The sequence below is a fragment of the Schistocerca serialis genome, chromosome 1 (genome assembly GCF_023864345.2).
Source record: "Schistocerca serialis cubense isolate TAMUIC-IGC-003099 chromosome 1, iqSchSeri2.2, whole genome shotgun sequence".
NCBI lineage: Eukaryota > Metazoa > Arthropoda > Insecta > Orthoptera > Acrididae > Schistocerca > Schistocerca serialis.
The window spans coordinates 1,033,086,963-1,033,111,924 of record NC_064638.1 but is presented as its reverse complement, the minus strand read 5'-3'; the positions used below and the strand labels follow the sequence as shown (position 1 = coordinate 1,033,111,924).

Sequence of the window (24,962 nt, the reverse complement as noted above, 5' to 3'; positions counted from 1 at the left end):
TTCGGCCAAAAGGCCTTCTTCCAAAGTGGAAAATACACACACATTCACACAAGCACAATTCACATACATAACCACTGTCACTAGCCAATGAGACTGGACCGCTAGAGACAATTTTGTGTGTGTGTGTGTGTGTGTGTGTGTGTGTGTGTGTGTGTGTGTGTTCTACTTTGAAAGAAGGCCTTTTGGCCAAAAGCTTCAACATAAAGCAGCCTTTTCATTGTGCCTGCCTGCAATTCAGTGTCTCTTCTACAAGGTGAGTAGCAACCTATGCATTCCATAATGCTGTCATTATTCCATTCTAGATTTTCCATTGTTTAAATTTCATTATGTACTTGACTTGTGTATTTCACCATATAGTACACCAAAATTAGTTTACAAATTAAATTTACAAATGTGGCTCTTTTACGAACATTATTATTATTTTAAATACTGGTGTTGAATGCAATGCAATGCAATCCTAAAACAATTTCTACAAAAATTGTGCTACTGTCTTCACACTAGTCCTGAAGAATTTAAGGAAACTTTAATCGTGGTGGTCAAATGGAAACTGAGTTCTTATTCCACATGAAATTTGCAAGGGTTCTTTGCTAGATGGTATTCATTCATCATTCCCATATGATATTTTGTAGATCTCAACATGAAGAAGAGTCCTCACACATCTGGAACATTAGTAACTGTAATTAAAGGAAATTCCTGGGTGGAATAATACATAAAATAAATGAAAGGCACCGATAACTAACTGGTCAGTGGCACGTTGCTACCCGCAACAGGAAAAAGTATTCCATCAGTTAACTAAAGGTGAGTGCTTGTGTTTATTTTACATATAAACTGTCACAAAGAATGGTATGAGGAACAGCTCACCCACTGTATGGGACACCCCCCCCCCCTACACACATGCAAAACTGTGCTTTAATATCACAGTAACACCATTGGCAGGGGGGGGGGGGGGGGCTAACATCCAAGTTCATCCAAAAACACTCTGATACTAATAAATATAAATTTTATTGACAGGTTGTGTTGTGTATTTGTTGTTAACAGAAAGCCAAGGACACAACCTTCCATCAGCAAAGTTGTAGTGCTTATTTAAGTTATACAATCACCACCCCCACCTCTTTGCATTGTACTGGGATTGTTTCCTTAACACATTGTTTGTTTGGTTGCTTTGTGGTTTTTTTTTTCCATAACCATGAAACGCCCATAAGGAAGAGAAACAAGTACTGGAGATAACAAGGGATGACACAGAACAAGAAAGACAAAGACCAGAAAAGAGGAATTAAAAACACAGTGTTACAGTGGTTGGCCAACCACAGAAACAAAAAAAAGGAAAAGCCAACCACAAAGAGACACATTAAAAACCTCAATCTAAAACCGTAGGCCAAAGGCCAGACTCAACACAAAAAGGACACAAACCCTCAGATCAAGTGATAAAAGCCCCCTGCCTGAGTAAAACTCAAAGCTAAGCCAGCCATGGCAGCATCCTATTTGAGTGTGGTTAAAAGCGGATAGTCCAACAAGATGTGAACCACTGTCAACACTGACTCACAGAAGTGGGTTCTCATGGTGCAATAACTCGATCAGCAACGATCAAACCATCGGTATAGACTACGTCAGGCAAGGATGGAAAGAAAGCGTCAGCGGAGGGCCTCAGTAGTGATTGAGTCTGTTGGGACTTGTGCCAAATCCAGCTGAAGGCATGGGGCAGGGCACACATCACGAGGGTATACATAAATGGGCCCAGAAAAGAGGTGCAAGAGGCAAAAAGTCAAGCCCAGAGAGAAGAGACCAGACGCGAACCGCAATCGTATACCCTGACTGGGGCTTCCGATCTGGAAGATGGACGACTGAGTTGGGGAACAGGAGATGGTAATTTGGATGCCCAGACAAGCTACAAACATGTGCCGCATAAGTGGCCAGTTGTCATTGGTGCCGGATCCACAATGAAGGGACACCAGCCTCCACAAGTAGGCTGTTTACAGGGATGTGCGAGTCGGATCCCACAGTGAAGTATGGGCTCAAGCAACCACAACGCGGAAGATGATGCCGAACTGTAAGCCAGGCTCCCATAATCGAGATGGGACTGAATCAACACCTGATACAGCCGTAGAAGAGTAGACCGATCGGCACCCCAGCTGGTGTGCCTCAAGCAATGATGAGTGTTAAGATGCCGCCTGCACGCTTGTTTAAGCCACCGAATACGAGAGAGCAAAGTCAACCAGGTATCAGAAAGCATTCCCAAAAACCGATGCGTCTCCACCGCAGCAGGAGGTTCGCTGTCAAGATAAAGCCTTGGCTCAGGGTGAACAGTGCGACGCCGGCAGAAATGTATGACACAAGTCTTGGTGGCCGAAAACTGGAAGCTGCGCGTTACGGCCCAAGACTGCACCTTGCAGATAGCGCCCTGCAGCTGCTGTTCAGCAACTGCAATTCCAGTGGAGCTGTAGTACAGGCAAAAGTCATCAACAAACAAAGAAGCTGATATGGACGTTTGCACAGCTGCAGCTAGCCCATTGATAGCAACTAAAAAGAGCCAGACACTCAAGACAGAGCCTTGCGGGATCCCATCTCCTGGACTCAGGAGGAACTATGGCAGGAAACAACTTGATGCGGAAGGAACGAAGCAACAAAAAAATTTGAATAAAAATCGGGAGCGGGCCCCTAAAACCCCACCCATGAAGCGTGGTGAGGATGTGATGTCGCCATGTTGTATCGTATGCCTTCCGCATGTCATAAAAGATTGCAACCAGATGCTGACGGCAGCCAAATGACGATGCTTTCCCACCATTGTGATGGGAACTCACCCTCAACCCAGATACGGTTGAAAAGGTCTAGGAGGTGTCACAGGCAGTCCATGCAGGTTTTTGAGCATCTGACAGTGGATGCGATCTGGCCCGGGAGCCATATCAGGGCAAGAGGCTAGGGCACTTTGAAATTCCCACTCACTGAATGGGACATTGTACGATTTGGAGTGGCGTGTATGGAATGAAAGGCTCTGAAGTTCCAACTGCTCTTTCAGGGAGTGGAAGGCCAGCGAGTAATTCGTAGAAGTGGAACTCTGAGCATAATGCTCTGCTAAGAGTTCTGCAATCATGTCTCATTCAGTACAGACTGCTCCATTCAGGGAAAGCCCAGGTACACTGACGGGGGGTCTGATATCCGTAGTCACACCTAATCTTGGTACAAACCTGCGATGGAGAGGTACGGATCCCAACGGTGGAGATATTACTTTCCCAGCACTCCAGCTTCCGTTGGTGAATAAGGTGTCGGGCTCGGGCACGGAGCCGCTTAAAGGTGAATAGGTGTTCATGGGATGGGTGCCGCTTATGACATTGGAGGGCCCGCCTGCGATCGCTAATCGCCTCAGCGATCTCTGGTGACAACCAAGGCACAGTCCTCTGCCGAGGGGACCCGGAAGAACAGAGAATTGCAGATTCTGCTGCATAAACAATGCTGGTGGTAATCGTGTGATCCACCATCAATAGCGTCATGAGAAAGAGGCTCAATAGTGGCAATGGAGGCGAACGAGTCCCAGTCAGCCTTATTCATAGCCCATCTGGGGAGGCCCCCAAAAGAGCAATGCTGTGGCAGTGACAGAAAGATCAGAAAGTGGTCACTACCGCACAAGTCGTCATGCTCACACTGTTGGACAGATGGTAGAAGGCTAGGGCTGCAGACCGAAAGGTTGATGGCCGAGTACGTGCCGTGCGCCATACTGACATGTGTGGAGGCACCAGTATTTAAGAGGGAAAGGTCGAGCTGTGCCAACACTCGCTCAATGACAGTGCCTCAGCCTGTTGCCACCAATCCACCCCACAAAGGGTTATGGGCATTGAAGTCACCCAGTAACAGAAAAGGTGGCGGCAGTTGGGCCACCAGCACAGTCAATACATGCTGCACGATATCACCATCAGGTGGAAGATAAAGGTGGCAGACAGTAACAGTCTGTGGCGTCCACACCCTAACAGTGACAGCCTCTAAAGGTGTTTGAAGATGGTCACGCTCACTGTAAAGAGAGTGAAGAGCGTAAACTCCGACTCCACCAGATACCCTCTCATAAGCTGCCCGATTCTTATGATAACCCCGATAGCCACAGAGGGCAGGCATTCACAACGCCAGAAACCAAGTTTCCTGGAGAGCAATGCAGAAGAAAGGGTGGAGGCTGATAAGTTGTCAGAGCTCAGCAAGGTGGTGGAAAAAACCTCTACAAGTCCACTGGAGGATGACACTGTCCACGGCCAAAAAAGGCATGAAGGGACCAAGGAGGTAGATTACGCCACTGGGTCATCAGCCACCACTGAAGGAGAGCCTGAATCGAGAATCAGTGCGTCTGAGGTAGGGATGAGAGTGAGATTGTCGGGGAGGCCAAAATCTGCAAATCGTCCTGACTCAGAACTGGTAGGAACAGGGGGCACGGAGGCAAACCTGAACCTCGTCCGTCCTACCCAGCCTATTATTTTTCTTCTTCTTCTTCTTCTTCTTCTTCGCCTCCTCCCGCTGCTCCTTAGGAGCAACCGAGGAGGGAGACTCAGACAGAGCGTCAGGGACAGACGAAGAGTGGGAAGCTCTCTGATCCACCGCTCATGGCTCCTTGAGCCACTGACTGATGTCAGCTGTCGCGCTGGAGGAGGTCTTAGAAGGTAGACTTCCAAGGGACCCTTTCTGCATGAGAGAAGCCGGAGGAGGCTGGTGAACCTTCGGCGCGGGGGGTCCGATATCCCCATCAGTTTGGGGGAAGAGCCAGTGTGGCCCCAAGGGCCCACTGGAGGCTTAACAACCGCAGGGACAGCCGTCTCCACCGGGGGCAACGAAGTGAAGTCACAGTTGCAGCATACAATGTAGTCATCTGCACAGGACGAAGTCGTTCGTATTTCCTCTTCATATCCTGATAGGTGAGTCTGTCTGGGGTTTTTGTTTCCATGATTCATCACTCCTTATGGAGAACAGGGCAGTCAGGTGAGCAGAAGGAGTGGTGCTTCCCACAGTTGACACAAGTGGGAGGAGGCACACACGGAGCGCCCAGGTGCAGAGGACGACCACAATCCCTGCATGTGGCGCTGGAAGTACAATGAGATGACATGTGACCAAACTACCAACACTTAAAGCACCGCATAGGGGGAGGGATGTATGGTTTTATGTCACAATGGTAAACCATCACCTTGACCTTTTCAGGCAACAAGTCACCCTCAAAGGGTCTTTCGGTCCCCTATGCACGAGCCGGATGACGTGGACACCCTATCGCCCTAAGTTGGTGCATAGCTCCTCATCCGACTGCAAAAGGAGGTCACGATGGAAAATAAGACCCTGGACCAAGTTAAGGCTTTTATGGGGAGTAATCGAGATGGGAATATCACCCAGCTTGTCACATATGAGCAACTCCTGCAACTAGGCTGGGGAGGCCGCTTGGATCAAAATTGCCCCGCTGTGCATTCTAGATAACACCGCCACTATCTTCAAGGTGGTCTATGAAAACTGGGGCTTCGTTGCCTGAAAAGTCTCGGCATCAGTACTGCAGCAAACTAGGTACCGAGGCAAATATGGCTCACGAGACGAGTTGCCCTGGGAACGATCGGGAATCATACGTTGCAGCATTAAAATCATTTCATAAACGCTTTGAGACTGCTGGGGCTGAGCGACCACCAGCTTGAGTCAATTTAACCCATTTCATTGCGGGTCATCCGCTCCGACGCCACCCAATCCAATCAGGGGCTCTGCCCGCAGGCACCACCCAGCCATAACAAGGGCCACATGGCGGGATGGCCATTTCTGGGAGTCCTGGTGCCCCAGAAAGGATGGGCACCTATTCCTTGCATATGCGGGGAGGTCGCAGCTCAGGCATCAGCAGTGCGATCCCTGTGTTGTCAGGGGGCTACCACCAAGACGGTACACTTGACAACCCCACCACGATGGACTGGACTGGACTGGATTTCGGGTGCCAAAATGCGCAGAATTGTTGGAGGTGCAAAGGACGGTAAGGCACAAGAGACAAAAAGTAGGCAACCTACAAGACTGAGGGGGCCAAGCCTGCCACACGACAAAAAGCAGCATGCAAGATCTTAGTGCACGATGTACACACAAAAAAACACCACGTAAGACGTCCTTCCACAAATGGCACGCACTATCAACAGAAATTTGGAAAAGGTGGAGGTCAAACCCGAGAGGGGGCCATGACAGAAAAGCTGACATGTTGGAGACTCCTTTTAGTCGCCTCTTACGACAGGCAGGAATATATTGGGCCTATTCTTACCCCCGGACCCGCAGGGGGAACACATTGTTTATTTCATTTTTTATTTATTAATTTATTTAACCTGGCAAGACTGTTGTGTCTTGCCTCCCGCTTTTTTCCCTTCTAACAAATTGGAAAGTCATGGGATAGCGATCTGCTTATCTGCAGGCTGTAGTAGTATCGCGTACACAAGCTATAAAAGGGCAGTGCATTGGCGGAGCTGTGATTTGTATTCAGGAGATTCACGTGAAAAGGTTTTTGAACTGATTATGGCCACACTACAGGAATTAAGAGACTTTGAACGCAGAATGGTAGTTGGAGCTAGATGCATGGGACATTCCACTTCAGAAATCATTAGAGAATTCAATATTCCGTGATTCACAGTGTCAAGAGTGTGCTGAGAATACCACATTTCAGGCATTACCTCTCACCTCAGACAATGCAGTGGCCAATAATCTTCACTGAACGATCGAGAGTAGCAGCATTTCTCTAGAGTTGTCAGTGCAAACTGACAAGCAACAACTGCAGAAATCAATGTGAGATGTACTACAAACGTATCCATTATGATATTGTTGATAAATTTAGCATTAATGGGCTATGGCAGCAGATAACCAATGTGAGTGCCTTTGCTAACAACACAATATCACCTGCAGCGCCTCTCCTGGGCTCATGACCATATCAGTTGGACCCTAGCTGAAATCGTGGCCTGGTTAGATCGGTCCCATTTTCAGTTGGAAAGAGTAATGATAGTGTTCGACTGTGGCACAGCCCCCACGAAGCCATGGACCCATGTTGTCAACAAGGCGCTGTGCAAACTGGTGGTGGCTCTATAATGGTGAGGGCTGTGTTTACATGGAATGGACTGGGTGCTCTGGATGTTCAGCTACTTGGAGAGCATTTGCAGCCATTCATGGGCTTCGTATTCCCAAACAACGATGTGCCATGTCACTGAGCCACAATTACGAGAGACTGGTTTGAAGAACATTCTGGACAGTTCAAGTGAATGATTTGGCTTCAATGGAGCATATTTTTCTTTCATAAGATTGATAAATAGTTGCAACTTATCCATTTGAAGACATAATTAATAATTTGTTCTCTTAAGAGACTGTAAGTATCTCGTAAGTTGTAAACTCTTTAGGAACATAATAATAAAACAATTTTATTAATCATGAATGAAGACCTTGATTAGAAACAATGGTATGGGACACTCGATGGGAAACAAGGTATACAAATAAAACAGTTCCACGATAAACTGAGAAATGACAACTTAACTACAATTTCTTATTTTCATTAATGGTAGATTTGTCGGAATGTGTGCCTGTAAACAGTGGTAAGTGCTGAAAGCATTATTACCAGTAGTGTAATATGTGCTGTGTTCATGATACAAAAATGCTTTCCAGGGAAGATTTGTACAAATCCAAGGATGATGTGGATAACTATGACTCAAATAAAATCCGGAATATGTTCCTGAACAAAAATGTGCCTCAAAAGTTGTTGCTAATCAGATAAATGTGAATAATTATTTAAGCAATTATGTTGTGTCCCTTGCCATGGTTTGCATGAATTTAAATGACAGTGTGGTGGCAGAGATGTTAAGGATCATCCCTAACATTGTTTACAAAATACCTTAACTAAGAAGATTTTACAGAAACTTTACAGCACAATTTGCTCAAAACAAACAACTTGTCCCACACCATTGCTTACAGCAGAGATACTCAAATGACATTCCTGACAGTACACACTTGTGTAGTTATAGGTTTATAAGAAGAAAGGCTTTTTTATTTTGAAAAACATGGGTGTTTTAGGAATTTGATTTAGAGAGAGAGAGAGAGAGAGAGAGAGAGAGAGAGAGAGAGAGAGAGAGAGAGAGAGTAAAACATAAATTAAACAGTAATTGGAAGCTTATATACAAATTCAGTTTATTACAGCAGTTCACAACTAAAAACCAAGAAGAAACTTACCCGAATTTTTATGTCTTTTGGTGCCAATTTTCGTATTTCTGATAACAGTCTGTCTCCAAATCCCTGAAAACAGAAGAACATCAAGTACACTATGAGATCACCACCATCTAATTTGGATGATAAAAATAACAAATATATACAATGAGAGGGGAAGAATGGTATTATATTATGTACACAAGAAAAATACAGACGACTTTACCTTAAACAATGTTGAGCCGCCTGACAAAATGATATTCTGAAAGAGTACTTTACGTAAATCTAGATCAGATTTCTGAATTGAGTACAGGAGAACCTCATGGAGTCCTTCATATTCTTCTCCAATCAGATCTGGTCTGAACAAAACCTCTGGTGCTCTAAATCTTGCTGGACCGATCTGGCATAGAAAAAAGGCCCATTAAGTTGTGTGCAGTGATTTGGGTGCAGTTATATAACTCTTGACTTTTTTTTAAATTGACTGTTTTACAAGAAAAAAATTACTTACTTCAAGAGTGCTGCCATCTGGCAGAACATACTGGTACTTTTCAGTTTCAACAGTTTCTTCCTTCTGAGGATTATTTGCAAGATAACACGCCTTTTCTTTAATTGTTCTCACTATTTCAAATTCGGCAGTTGTATAAAAATTAACACCTTCTCTCCGCAACAGTAACCTAAAAATATGTGTACATCAGATAACAGAGAAAAGTTTAGAACAGTTAAATGAGTGAAGTTACTGTTAGACTGTAGCTGAAAACATTGGCAATTTATGAGATTCCTTCCAACACTGAACAACTAAATTAATCACATTTTCTCAACACAACTGTCACTGTTAACCTCTAGAAAAGCCTAGTTTACAATATTCTATGCCAGCAAATTCATAAACATTGTTTGCCTATCAATGTATGTAGTACAACAAAGAAACAAAGTGGAGTTTGAAAAGACGGATAGAGGTACTGACTGACTGACACTGTGAGCCTCATTGTGGAACATGCCCAAATGGGTTAGTCCATAACAGCATAATTTTTCTCCAGAAATAACAGAAAGGTAGTGAGGGATAGTAAAGACCCTCCTTGACCATGTTAGAAAGTTGCTACAAAAGCAAAGAGGGCTTCATCTCTGATTTAAACGAACTGAAAGCCTGGTAGACAAACAGAAGCTAAATGGGGCCAAAAAGGGCGCACTGAGAGTAATGTGAAAAGCATTAAATGAATTTTAAGTAAAATTTGTCCAAACAATCTGACTACATACCCTAAGGAGTTTTGATCTTACATAGTAAGTTGTTGTTGTTGTTATCTTCAGTATAAAGACTGGTTTGATGCAGCCCTCCATGCTACTCTATCCTGCGCAAGCTGCTTCATCTCCAAGTAGCTACTACAACCTAAATCATTCTGAATCTGCTTAGTGAATTCATCTCATGGTCTCCCTCTACGATTTTTACCCTCCATGCTAATACTAACTAGTGATCCTTTGATGCCTCAGAACATGTCCTACCAACTGATCCCTTCTTCTATTCAAGTTGTGCCACAAATTCCTCTTCTCTCCAATTCTATTCAGTGCCTCCTCATTAGTTACGTGATCTACCCACCTAATTCAGTATTCTTCTGTAGCAACACATTTCAAAAGCTTCTACTCTCTTCTTGTCTAAAGTAGTTATCGTCCATGTTTCACTTCCATACATGGCTACACTCCATACAAATACTTTCAGAAAACACTTTCTGACACTTAAATCTACACTCAATGTTAACAAATTTCTCTTCTTCAGAAACGCTTTCCTTGCCATTGTCAGTCTACATTTTATATCCTCTCTACTTCAACCATCGTCAGTTATTTTGCTCCCCAAAACTTCTGTTTCGGTGCCAGTATGGTCACCGAGCGACTAAATACGTGATTTTGATCTGTTTTCTGACATATTGTGCATAAATATGTGAAGAGATAATTCCTGTATTGTATCATGGTTCCTCCTTTCAATCACTGCATGAATACCTAAAATGGCAGATATTGAGATAAACGATTGTGGAATATAAAACAAGATGAACTGCTTAACAGTGGAAAAGCAACTCGACCAGGTGAGAATACCTGTAAGATTCTACTGAGATTAGGTTAAATAAGTTCTAGCAGTATTTTATCGTAGGTCACTGGAGCAATGAAGAGTACCTAGAGATGGGAAAAAATGCAGGTCATTCTCATTTTGAAAACCGCTCAGCAGACAGATGCGCATAACTACACACCTATATCACCGACGTCAATGTGTTGCAGAATTATGGAACATGTTTTATACTCACACATTACGATGTACATGGAGAATGAAAAGCTCCTCTACAAAAATGAACAAGAATTTTGGAACACGTATTATGTTCGAGTATAATGACTTTTCTGGAGACTAGAAATCTACTCTGTAGGAATCAGCATGGGTTTCGAAAGTTGTGTGAAACCCAGCTCGCGCTATTCGTCCACGAGACTGAGGGCCATAGACACGGGTTCACAGGTAGATGCCGTGTTTCTTGACTTCCGCAATGCGTTCGATACAGTTACCCACAGTTGTTTAATGAACAAAGTAAGAGCATATGGACTATCAGACCAATTGTGTGATTGGATTGAAGATTTCCTACATAACAGAACACAGCATGTCATTCTCAATGGAGAGAAGTCTTCCGAAGTAAGAGTGATTTCAGGTGTGCCGCAGGGGAGTGTCATAGGACCGTTGCTATTCACAATATACATAAATGACCTTGTGGATGACATCGGAAGTTCACTGAGGCTTTTTGAGGATGATGCTGTGGTATATCGAGAGGTTGTAACAATGGAAAATTGTACTGAAATGCGGAGGATCTGCAGTGAATTGACACATGGTGCAGGGAATGGCAATTGAATCTCAATGTAGACAAGTGTAATGTGCTGCGAATACATAGAAAGAAAGATCCCTTATCATTTAGCTACAAAATAGCAGGTCAGCAACTGGAAGCAGTTAATTTCATAAATTATCTGGGAGTACGCATTAGGAGTGATTTAAAATGGAATGATCAAATAAAGTTGATCGTTGGTAAAGCAGATGCCAGACTGAGATTCATTGGAAGAATCCTAAGGAAATGCAATTCGAAAACAAAGGAAGTAGGTTACAGTACGCTTGTTCGCCCACTGCTTGAATACTGCTCAGCAGTGTGGGATCCATACCAGATAGGGTTGATAGAAGAGAGAGAGAAGATCCAACGGAGAGCAGCGCACTTCGTTACAGGATCATTTAGTAATCGCGAAAGCGTTACAGAGATGATAAATAAACTCCAGTGGAAGACTCTGCAGGAGAGACATTCAGTAGCTTGGTACGGGCTTTTGTTGAAGTTTCCAGAACATATATTCACTGGAGAGTCAAGCAGTGTATTGCTCCCTCCTACGTATATCTCGCGAAGAGACCATGAGGATAAAATCAGAGAGATTAGAGCCCACACAGAAGCATACCGACAATCCTTCTTTCCACGAACAATACGAGACTGGAATAGAAGGGAGAACCGACAGAGGTACTCAAGGTACCCTCCGCCACATGCTGTCAGGTGACTTGCGGAGTATGGATGTAGATGTAGATGTAGAATTCTGCAAACACGTATCTTGTGAAACTCAGTTGGTGTTCTCCTTCACGAGATCCAGGCTACCATACACAAAGCATGTGTGCAATTCTGCACTGTCATTTTGTGAACAGAATAAAAGCTTACCGATTACCGGACCAGATCTTTCATTGGATACAAGACTTCCTTGCAGACAGAACTGAACAATTCATTCTCAATACAACTAAACCAACAAATTAGAAGGTAATTTCGGGTGTACCTAAAGGTAGTGTTATACGGCCACCACTATTTGTCATTTATATTAATGATCCTGTAAATAATGTTGGAGGTCTCACGATGCTATTCAAGGATGATGCTGTTGTCTATAAGGATAGTTGCAACACCTAAGACTGTTGCAAAATGCAGGAAGACCTGTGAAAGATCGACAATCGGTTTAAGGACTGGCAGTTGCCCCTTCTTGGTTTTCTTGTGCCTCTGTCCCACATCATCATGGTTATGGTTATTAACAGATTTAGTATGGTTAATTTATGGCACAGCCCGGTGCCCTCCCGGTCACACCCCATTACCCCCTGGGATGGTGCCCTCCCTGTCACACCGAGCGAGGTGGCGCAGTGGTTAGACACTGGACTCGCATTCGGAAGGACGACGGTTCAATCCCGGGTCCGGCCATCCTGATTTAGGTTTTCCGTGATTTCCCTAAATCACTCCAGGCAAATGCCGGGATGGTTCCTCTGAAAGGGCACGGCCGACTTCCTTCCCCATCCTTCCCTAATCCGATGAGACCGATGACCACGCTGTCTGGTCTCCTTCCCCAAACCAACCAACCAACCAACCCTCCCTGTCACACCCCCTGGGATGGGGTATGTGTAGCCCAACTGACTGCATGTCATGTTATTCATGTGAAAGTGAGCAAAAGTTCCCTATATGCTTGAGAATCATGTAACTGAGGTCAAATGGGGGTAACAGTCTGGTATTCAACTAGAGGGATTTGGGAAACCACCTAAAAACCATACCCAGGCTGGCCAGCACAATAACCCTTGTCGTTAATCTGCTGGCTGGAATTGATCCAGGGCTCGTGCACCTCCCTGTTCTGGAAGCAGTGCTTTAACATGCACAGCTATCTGGGCAGGTGTAAGTAAATGTAACATATTGTGCACAAATACGCGAAGAAAGTGGAGTGACCATACAAAACAAATAGTTGGATAGACAGATGTCAGACTGTTATTCATTGCACAATACTTAAGAAAATGTAATACATCCACAAATGAAGTAGGTCACAAGACACTTGGTCAATAGATTCTTGGTTATTGTCCCTCTACCTAAGACTTTTACCAAGCAGGATCAATAAAACAGATAGACGAGATTCGGCAAAGAGCGGCACGTTTAGTCACAGGATCCAGGATCGTTTACTTGGCATGACAGCGTTATGGAGATGCTCGATCAAGTACAGTGGCATACACTGCTAGAGATGACAGTAAGTGTGTGTGTGTGTGTGTGTGTGTGTGTGTGTGTGTGTGTGTGTGTGTGTGTGTGAGGTGGGAGAGGGGGGCACAGGAAGAGCAACACAGATCATAACTTTACATGAACAACTTTTCAATATGTGTGATTAAGAATATAAACAGGCAAAAAATGTCAACTACAAGGGGGGTTCCCATACGTAAGTTTCTATATTAACTAAAAAAAAATTTATACAATTTATCATGGTGAAATAATTCTATTGGCATTGTACAATCTTTCTGTTACTTTTCTACATAGTCATCATGTTTTTCCAAGCATTTTTAGTAACACAACACATTTTTCCAAACTAGTATTGTACCAGGTCAGGTCCCTTGCCCGTAACCAGTCGTTCACTGTTGATGTGACTTCTTCATCAGTGCAGAAATGTTTATCTCCAAGACGACCTCCAGGTTGGGAAAGCATATAAAGATCACTTGAGGGCAAGATCTGGTGAATAAAGAGGTGGCGGCAACACTTCCCAGTTGCCTCTTTCAAGCTCCACCTGGGTCATTCAAGCTGTATGAGGCCGAGTATTGTCATGAAGAAAGAAAACTTTTCCTTATGTCTTTACAGTACTTCACTGCATTTATTGTGGTGTTGTGATGCAGGTAATGAACAAGTAACACCCCAAAAGTTTCTTGCTGTAACTTTTTGTGCCAAAAGTGTAACATTTTTATTTATTTTTTTTTTTAGTTTAAATTATTATTTTTTTTTGGGGGGGGCGGGGGGGGGGGGGGGGGGGCGATGCTTTCACTACGTTTCTTACACATCATGCTCTGATGTTTTGTCTCGGGGTTGGAATGATGGACCCAGGTCTCACCCCATTTGAATGCTCATAAGGCCTTCCCCACTGACAAAGATTAACTACCAATGGATACTGACAGCAGGTACTTGTTTTGCTGTGGGAAAAAGAATGACAGAGTGCAACTTACAAGCAGAAACACTTTGTAGTGGTAACTCCTTGCTAACTGGCAGCATACTGGCAAGATACTGTGACATGCATCATAAGCCAGTGTGAGCACTGTCAGCACATACCAGTCCAAATCGCCAGCCCTCATATGTTAAGGGCACAGTCTACTTATAGGATGACACTTGTACACAAAATATTGTGAAAGAGCTACATCAACAAAAACATCCAATTATGAGAGTTTTTAAAAGCAAGTTTTTTTTCGCATGCAAAGGGAAAATATTTTCCACAGAAATACATGAAAGAATAAGTTATTCCCTCCAGCATTAAAGAACTATCTTTACATGACTACTCTGTAATTCACACTTAAGCACCTGGTACAGTGTTCATCGCTGTCATTTCGAAGGCAAAACTGCAGCAAGTAAGTGTTGTGCAAGGGAATTTAAGACCTATGTTTGCAGAGCAATTTCAGAAAGATAACACTCTCTCTCTCTCTCTCTCTCTCTCTCTCTCTCTCTCTCTCTCTGTGTGTGTGTGTGTGTGTGTGTGTGTGTGTGTGTGTGTGTGTGTGTGTGTGTGTCTATCTGTGAAGACTAGCACCACAACACAACAAAAGATGACCAAAGACAGAAGTTATTGATAGTGAAAACTACTAAACAACGGCTGAGATAGTGTTCATTCCGTCCCTCTGTTTTTCGACATGCGAGAGAGCAGGATCCCACACAGAATTTAAGCAAAAAGCTCCACCTCTATTTACAAGGTTATTTTCTAATTTAATATCCAATTGCTTCCTTAATAATACCATCCTAACAATGGGAAGGGAATGCCAGAATCTCCGTGTAGTTATAGTCTGTAGGATAACTAGTACCAAAACAATGTTCTACGATAGCCGACTGCTCGTTGTTTTAAGTGTGTGAGACACTTGTGCTCAGTACACTTGTCCTCCATGGGCCTGAGAGTCTGACCACCTTGGCTTTTCACCCCCATCCCTAGGCATGGTAGGTGTATATCGCCCCACAGTATTTTTTACAAATAGTGAGTCATGAATCATACAAAATTTGGTTGAAATCGCACCATAAGTTCTTGAGTTATGCTTCTATGTCGCACCTCTTTTGGCTCTCTGAGTACTATGTGACTTAACGCACCTCTTTTACCCACACCCCCACCCTTACGAGAGATAGTGCTTCTTACCCCTACAGTGCTTCTTTCCAGATACTAAGTGATATGAGTAACAAGTTTAGTTGAAATTGGCGCACTTAATTTGGTGTGGAACATACAAACGTTTTCATAACATACTAGCTTCTTTACCCATGACTTTGCGTGTGTATGCTTATGTCACATATATTGCTTACATATGTGACAGATTCTCTGCTGTTTTGTACCACACAATCCAAGTAACTATGTTAAATTTATCTGTTGTATTCAGCTGTGAGGCATGATATTCAGTCATGAAACATGCTGACAAGATTATTGGCCTACTGCAGTGCTCAGTCTCACGACTTAATCGAAACACTGAACAGCATAAATACGACACATAATACTTTTAAAGTATTCCATGTGAACTAAATACACAGAAAGAACTACCACTGTACACTACAAAAGGTAAAGGAAAGAAATATGGAATGAGTCTAACAGAAATTACTCTGAACTCATCAATTCATGATGATCCCCTGGACATTACAAAAGGCATCGCATGGTTCTTAATAGGGTTTGTGAACACCACAAACGGCAATGCATGCTCTGCAATGTGCTCCATTACTGATCACAAGGTTACTAAGGAGTTCTTGTGGTAGGCCATTTCATTTCTCTAACAAGCGGTTGACAACTGCTGGATGGTCACGGGTGCATGTGAACATGTTGCAATACATCTCCCCAACACATCCCACAAATGCTTGAAGGGATTTAAGTAGGGGGGACAAGCAGGCCAGTCTACCCTCAGAATATGTCTTGGTCAAGCTCCTCCACCTGCACTGTTTGATGAGGTGGCACAATGTCATCCATAAAAATGAAGTCCGGGCCAGATGCATCACCAAAAAGATGTACATGGGAAAGGAATACAGTGCCATGGTAAAAGTGACTGGCAAGTGTATCATGTTCAAAGATATGAAAGTCAGTGTGCCCATGCAACATTATGACTCCTCATACCACAATACCCGGACCACCAAAAGATCATGTTTGACAATGTTCCTGGGTGCATTCCATATGAGGACACATCCATTATTGTCGAACATAATCATTTTGGTGGTCTAGACGGTCCAGTTGTCCTGCAGTGATGGAGGAATGGAATGCCTTACCACAAGAACTCCTTACCAACCTTGTGGGCAGAATGGGAGCACATTATACAAAATCCATTGTCACCCACGTTGATCACACACCCTATTAAGAACCATGTCGCACCTTTTGTAATGTCCAGAGGACCATCACGTATCTCAGTAACTTCAGTGTAGTATTGTCTTCACATAAAAGTGTCATTTTTGTTCACCTCATTGCATGTTTCTCTCAGTTACCTTCTGTAGTATACTGCTGCAATTCTTTCTATGTATGGTTCGCACTTCATCAACCTATGTTACTTGGCAGTGGCACATCATACAAAAGTTATGTTCGTCCTTAATTTTTTCACACCACTACGTATGCACACACACCATGCAACCACAAAGAGAATGTCAAAGTTATCTGTGGTATTCAGCCATATGGCATGATCTTTGGTCCCTAAAAATGCTAAAATAACCAGACAGGTGCGAGTAGGACTCTTGCACTGAGGGGTTCCGTACAAACTTAATTACATATATAGACAGTTTATCCATTCTGTGAATCAAGGATACTGACGATTTTTGCCTGTTTTCACGTTGATACTGATAAGATGTCAGTCACAAGCATTCCACGACTTACGAGAATGTTTTAATTTCAAGTCTGAAATCTGATAACAAATGGCAACAGAAATATTTTTTGGTGTGATATAATTACAAGTTAACAATTTCAGATCTTCGTATTTACTTGCATTGTGAAACATTGCTTCTTGTCAAATTCCACGATTCTAGGTCAACAGGAAAATACCATGTAGGTTTTGGTGAGTGAGTTTCTGAGTATCAAAAAAGGGAAGCTTAAAATTTTTCCACTGCCAAGACACCACAGACCTCAGTATGTGACAAATTTGAACTCGATAGGTCCACTGTTCCTGAGAAAAAGGGTTCTTAACAGTTGGGCGGGCAGACAGATGGACAAACTTTTTTAAATGTCACCCCCTTTTTTCATCCCTGTCACTAAGGATAATGGGGTACCTTAAATCCACAGTACTCCAAACTGCTGCCTCACACAAACTTCCTATTCCACCTTCCCAATACCCCTCTCCACCTTCCACTTGCTTCCTACACCTCCCCTTCCTCTTCCTTCTCCTACTCCTCCTCTTCAATGTCCCCTCTTCCTCCCCCTTTCTCTGTTAGCCATGCCCATCTGCATGTATACTGCATGGAATTCATTCCAATATTATCTGCACAATATGTCTCTCCTGCGGGAATGCCAAGATGTCAGGGCTACCACTCACATTCACACACATTTTATGTACTAGCCTTTTCCCATGGCTTCACCTGCATATGCGTTCGATACATGCCCTCTTTCTGACTATATCTCCCCCCCCCCCTTCCCATTCCCCCTCCCACTGGTCATATCCTCCTCCCCCTATCTCTTTCCATATCCACCTTCCCCTCTTGTTTTTTCACCAGTCCACTACTCCTGTAGAACTTCCACCTGGCTCATGCATCTTCCCCCTCCCCCCCTGCCCCCTCTATCCATCTCAACCTGTCCCCAGCCATGCTCAATGGGACATGTAGCCCCTGCAATACTATTCAATAAAGCAAGCCAATATTACTCCCACAACACACTTTTCATGCAGAGCAGGCTACAAATAAGGGGCATGAAAATCATGTATTTGCCACGACATACAGACCACGTTGCGAAGCAGGTCGATACTCCTTCAACACGACATGCCTGTCAGCCGGCATTTCTGGTCCCGGACAACCATTTCTTGCCTTAAAATGAAGGCTGCCCTGCAAACAAATTGATTTTGCAGACCAATACTGTTCTTACACATTTATGTTGCGCAGGGGAGCCTATACACATGGGACTGGAAAAAAAAACACAATTTACCTGTATCTCCGCTCCTATTGGAGCTAGAAGGTTATAAACCTAACGGTGGTCATACCTGTGACACATGTTATTTCTGTGCCACATATGGTTAAAATAAACAAGTGTTTGGCAGGAGGTCCTGTACACACGCATGAGCACGCGCGCGCGTACACACACACACACACACACACACACACACACACACACACACAAGTAAGTACACTTCACACATTTTTTCTTTCTTTCAAATATTGTACAATATGTGTAATACATAAAGCTATGATCATAGGGTCATCAATTACACCAATATTGTCTTGAATAATAACTTCAGTATCTTTAATTATCATCATTAAGCTTTAATCCTGTACAGCAATAATAAAAGAGGATTTGAACGAAATCTTAGCAGATAGTTTTCACAGAGAATTTATGAAAATCTGTGACAGTGCATTTTGGGGTGTGAACTGACATTCTCCCACTAGAAGACATTGTACAACAATAACAGAATGGGCTGGATGATGATCTTGTTGAATACTGCACATTCTGGTGTTACCTCAACAAAACCAAACGTTTCGGGTCACTACACGTTAAAAGCTACTGGCACCATGACGCCTAGAGCTAGTGCTAGTGCCACCCTCCAATAATTGCCTGCTCTACCTACAAATAAATATCACTGGTACCAAGGCAGAATCTCCACTCATCATCCAATTCAGCTTTGCACCAACCACACCTCATACAGGGTCCGGCATAAAAAACTCCCCGATTACAAAGTAACGTGCAGCGGACAGTAGAAGGAGCAGAGTGGTGGGGGGTGCGTCGTTAAGTAGCTGCCTACGTGCTGTTTTCAGTGTACGCCATGGCGTGGTCTGGTGAACATCGTGCCTTCGTAGTGGAAGATTTTATTCAAAATGGCGAATCGCCTATTAATACTCAACGTGCTTTTCGCGTTCGCTTTGCGCTCGGACGACGGGACCCTGTTCCCGATAAGAAAACAATTTATTCTTGGGTTGCTAACTTTCGTGAGACAGGTTCCGCATTAAAAAGGAAACCACCTGGACGACCACGGACTGCAACAGGCCCCGGAAATGTTGATGCAGTTAGAGCTTCAGTTCAACAATCTCCTCGACGATCCGCTAAAAAGCATGCGGCAGCATTATGGATATCTGATCGAAGTGTGAGAAGAATCTTGCATATCGAGATCTTAAAATGCATCCTTACAAAATTGTAACTACGCAGGAACTGAGTGAACGAGACTGTGGTGTCCGTGTAAGTTTGTGCCAAGACCTTCTTCGGAACATTCGTCCCAACGATATTGTGATTTTTTCTGATGAAGCACACTTTCACCTTGCCGGAACAGTGAACAGCCAAAATTGCAGGTACTGGTGTGAACACAATCCCCAAGAACTTCATCAACGACCACTTCATAGCCCTAAAGTAACAGTATGGTGTGCTGTTTACAATTCCGGAGTGATCGGTCCTTACTTTTTCGAAGAAAATGACAGGAATTTAACCGTCAACAGTGAACGCTATTGTGCCATGCTCCGCGACTTTCTCCAACCGCAACTAAGGGAGCTTTTTGGTGAAATAGAGAACGTGTGGTTCCAGCAAGATGGTGCTACAGCCCACACAGCGTGGCAGTCACTGGCATTGGTGAAGGAAATGTTTCCTGGACATGTGATCTCGTTGCATGGAGACATTGGCTGGCCCCCATGATCGCCGGACTTAACGCCCTGTGATTTCTTTCTTTGGGGCTATTTAAAAGCAAAAGTTTATGAACAACGTCCACAATCTTTACGAGCCCTAAAAGAAGCAATTACACAAGAGGTTGAAGCTATTCCACCTGAAATGACTCAAAGAGTAATGAATAACTTCAGGGAAAGACTCAAACAGTGTGTCGACAGTGCAGGAAGCCATTTAAGGGATGTTTTATTTAAAAAGTAAGACCATAAGAGTATTTTCTAAAATGGCATAATATGTACTTTTATTTAGTATAAATAAAATTGTTCTACCTTATTTGGTTTTGTTTTTATTAGCTTTCCTTAAAGGGGAGGTTTTTCTGCCGGACCTTGTATTTGTGCCCTACATTTACAACTATATGAGTACCCTGTAAGTATTTGTCAGAGGGTTCAACCACTATCAAACTGTTTGTCTACTGTTCCACTGCCAAACAGTATGTGGGAAAAATGAACATCTAAATCTTTCTGTGCAAGCTCCGATTTATTTTATTATGATGGTTGTTTCTCCCTATGTAAGTGGAAGTCAACAAATTCTTAGGAGTATGCTGGTGGTTGAAATTCTGTGAAAAGATGTTGCCATGATGAAAAATGACTGTCAACTCACTTATCATACCAGTCACACTATATCCCATATTTTGAGTCAGTATAAAACAAGCTGCTCTTCTCTGAAATTTCTCAATGTCCTCGATTGGTCATACATGTTTAGGATCCCATATTGCACAGGAATACTCCAAAAGAGGATGGACACGGATAGTGAAAGCCGTTACTTTGGCTGATCTGTAGCATCTTCTAAGTGTTCTGATAATAAAAAGGCAATCCCTGGTTTGTCTTCTCCACTAAATTTTCCAACTATGGTTCAAATTTAAGTTATTCATAATTGTAAACCTTTGATATTTAGATGAATCAACAATCTTTAAATTTGTGTGTCCTTTTGTGTAACCAAAATTTAATGGAAATTTTCTAATACCCATGTAGAGGACCACATTTTTATTGTTCAAGGTCAACTGCAACATTTCGCACCACGGAACTATCTTGTCTGAATCATTATGTAATTCATTTTGATCTTCTGATGACTTCATTACAAAACAACAGCAATATCTGAAGAAAAGTTAAGAGGGTTGCTCAGATTCTCCCCTAAACTGTTTACAAATATTAAGAAAAGCAGAGGGACTATAACATTGGGGCACCCAAAATGTAATTTTGGTTTCACTAAATAACTTCCTGCCAATTACTACAACCTTTTGGACACGAAATCACAAACCGAACTGTATAGCTCCATAGCTCACAATTTGGCCACAAAGCATTTGAGGAATAGTGTAAAAAGCCTTCTGGAAATCTACCATATTTACCCGAGTATAAGATGACCCTAAATACAAGACGATTCCCCCTTTTCATATAAGAGGCTCCTTGAGAAAAATTTATTTTTTAACGAATTCTGGTTAGTCAAAATTACAAATTTTTATATTTATTTAACGTATCTGCCTAAAAAGTTAACAGTGCATCTATTGTAAAGTCAGGCCATTTATTCATTGTCTACATCTTGATAATATGCAGGGAAGTAAAATAAACAAAAAGAAATGGTTTTACATTAATTTTTATTTTTACTGCCTTTTTTGTTTATTGTCATCCATGGTATCACTATTGTTAATCATCATCATCCTAACAGGACAGCTGTGAAACCTACGTATTTGTTGTCACAAATATTTGGCTATTTCTTCCGAACATGTTGTGATTTCTGAGGTCATGGTAACGTTGGGATCCCCGAGCTAACCCCCCGCCCCCTACACATAGTGGATTTCATTCCTATACTGACGTGGGAAAGTTACATTATCTCTTGCTTCAAAACATACCGTATGCCCTCCGATCTCTCATTGCCTGTGTTGAACCAGTAGCTGACACATCCCTTTATCACTCCTGTCGTACTTCACGGTGAGTGTTGACAATATTACTGCATGAAATGCATAAGTATGCTAATGGCCCCAATCTAGACTTTAAACATCACCTGTAGAAATATATGCTACTGTTGGGTATTTGTCCAATTTTAAAACCAATTCTATTCAGAGTACAAATGGATTCAGGTAAACTGCAGTTTAAACACAGTAGATGTTCATAAAAAGCCATAATACACAGTATAAAATCCCTTTATTAGCAGCACAACGAAATTTGCTGCCTTCTCACCAATCCATTCCTCGCACTCATCCTAGTTCTCAGCCAAGCTAGTGTCACTGCTCCCCCTCCAAATTCTGTACTGCTGTGCTTGAGCAATGGTGAAACATGGATGGCAGGGTGCAGGTATAAGCAGAACAACAACTAATACATAAATAAAAGATCGCAATAATGATCTAGTCCAATTCTCGAACTTTTGCTAATCCTGTGACTAGTGACATCTGTTGCTACTATCTTCACAATATCTCTTTCCACTGTAATATATTCTTGTAATAATTACAGTCGGTGTAATGCAATTTATTTTGTTTGTCAGACATTTAGCTCTGGTTTAAATTTCTTTCTTGTTTCATCTGACTGTCACCATACTACTCAAAAGCTGATGGCTTTTTCTCTTGCCTTGTAATATGTGAATATGGGAAGAATTTCTCATCTGTAATCTGCTTGGTAAATAATTACAGTTTTTCATAATCAAGTAAAATATTGAGTTGGGTCCAGAAACAAGGAACAGTTTTTGATGGGCAAGATTTTCCCCTCTGAATGTTATCTTTACTTAAAAAGCAACATATATGTATGTATCAAAAATGGAAAATCCAGTATGGAATGTAACAATATTAAGAGAAGGAAAGTTGCTACGTATCATATGGCAGAGATGCTGAGACACTGATAGGCACAACAAAAAGATTTTCACACTTAAAGCTTTCACCGAATGACCTTAACAATAGACTCACATACGCACGTGTGTGTGAGTTGTGTTTGCGTGCGTGTGTGTGTGTGTGTGTGTGTGTGTGTGTGTGTGTGTGTGTGAATTGTTGACGAAGGCCATTGGCCAAAAGCTTTGGGTGTGAAAATCTTTTTGTTGTGCCTATCTGCGACTCAGCATCTCAACTATATCGTGAGTAGCAACTTTCCTTCTCATAGTATGGATATATGTATGTATATGATAACCACTCATGTACGAAGACTTTTATTGCAAACTTGTTCAAATATAACAAAAGTTAAGTTCTGCGTTTCACATAATTGTCAGTTTTTAGGGCAAAGCATTAGATTGCTGTAGTGGCTAGTTCATAGTCCCTCATTAGTTCATAGTCCCACATGTTTCCCTTGCACTAGCACTTAAGAGTCAAATATCGGGTATCACACAATTGTTCAAGCAAGGTCAATACTGTATCAAGCTCTTTGGCATATTCAGAAAGTCTTGAGCCTTTTCAAATGAACGCATTGTTTAACAAGCCCTACCCTCCGGAATCTTCAAAATAAATTTGTAAGAAACCTCAATAGCCAAAGCTTCCTTTGTAAATTCAAGATGTCCTCTCCACTAATCTACAAAAGAATGTAAAAACGTTGACATCAGCAGCAATAGTTTAATCTGAAAATGCAAGACGACCGCAGTTTTTCAAATGATGAATCTTGGAAAAACCTAGTCTTATACTTGGGTAAATACAGTATTTCCATTCTTACATATAGGTGCAATCTTACAGATCTTTCATCAAGCAAGGGGTTGTATTCAATTGTTATAAAAGGAGCTACTTCATCAGCACACTCTGAAAGGAACCCAATTGATATACAGTTTAGACTAGAAGACTTTCAAATAATACCAGAGAAGGAAAGTTGCTACTCCCCATATAGTGATAGGCGCAATAAAATGATTCACACAATTAAAGCTTTCAGCCATTAAGGCCTTTGTCAGCAGAAGACGCGCGCGCGCACACGCACACGCACGCACACACACACACACACACACACACACACACACACACATAAACGTAATTTGCACACACATCTGCAGTCTCAGAGAGCTGAGACCACACTGCGAACAGCAGCACCAGTGCATGATGGGAGTGGTGACTGGGTGGGGGTAAGGAGGAGGCTGGGGCAGGGAGGGAGAGGGATAGTATGGCAGGAGTGGCAGACAGCCAAGTGTTGCAGTTTAGACGGAGGGCAGGAAAGAAGGTGCGGAGGGGGGAGGGGGTAAGTAGCAGAAAGGAGAGAAATAAAAGAAATTAAAAGACTGGGTGTGGCGGTGAAATGACGGCTGTGTAGTGCTGGAATGGGAACAGGGAGGGGGCTGGATGGGTGAGGACAGTGACTAACGAAGGTTGAGGCTAGGAGGGTTACGGGAACGTATGATGTATTGCAGGGAAACTTCCCACCTGCGCAATTCAGAAAAGCTGGCGTTGGTGGGAAGGATCCATATGGCACAGGCTATGAAGCAGGCATTAAGATGAGGGATATCATGTTTGGCAGCATGTTCAGCATCAGGGTGGTCCACTCGTTTCTTGGCCACAGTTTGTCGGTGGCCATTCATGTGGACAGACAGCTTGTTGGTTGTCATTCCCACATAGAAAGCAGCACAGAGGTTGCAGCTCAGCTTGTAAATCACATGGCTTGTTTCACAGGTAGCCCTGCCTTTGATGGGGTAGGTGATGTTAGTGACCGGACTGGAGTAGGTGGTGGTAGGAGGATGTATGGGACAGATCTTGCATCTAGATCCATTACAGGAGTATGAGCCATGAGGTAAGGGATTGGGGGTTGTGTAAGGATGGATGAGTATATTGTGTAGGTTCGGTGGTCGGCAGAATACAACGGTAGAAGGAGTGGGAATGATAGTGGGCAGGAAATCAATGAAGCCATCACCACTTGAAGAACTGGAATCAATTCTCGCAACTTGGTTCAAGCAAGCCTGCACAGCAAATGTTGCCATAGATGGCACTATCTCGAAAGAAAAGATCCTACATATTGCTGTCTAGTTAGGAACTGACAATTTCCAAGCATCCAATGGATGAATAGACTGATTTAAAAACTGCCACAATCTAGTTTACAAAA

At 42.8% G+C, this 24,962-nt stretch overlaps 1 protein-coding gene across 1 annotated transcript in view; it reads right to left on the bottom strand.

Moving 5' to 3' along the window:
* Positions 1-24,962, bottom strand: part of LOC126414198 (actin-related protein 1) — a 73,866-nt gene that overhangs the window by 3,795 nt on the left and 45,109 nt on the right. Inside the window, exons 6-8 of the mRNA XM_050083326.1 lie at positions 8,663-8,828; positions 8,381-8,554; positions 8,182-8,244 (exon numbers count right to left, since the gene is read on the bottom strand). Of these exons, the coding sequence (XP_049939283.1) occupies positions 8,182-8,244; positions 8,381-8,554; positions 8,663-8,828 (403 nt within the window). The remainder of the gene's footprint in view (positions 1-8,181; positions 8,245-8,380; positions 8,555-8,662; positions 8,829-24,962) is intronic.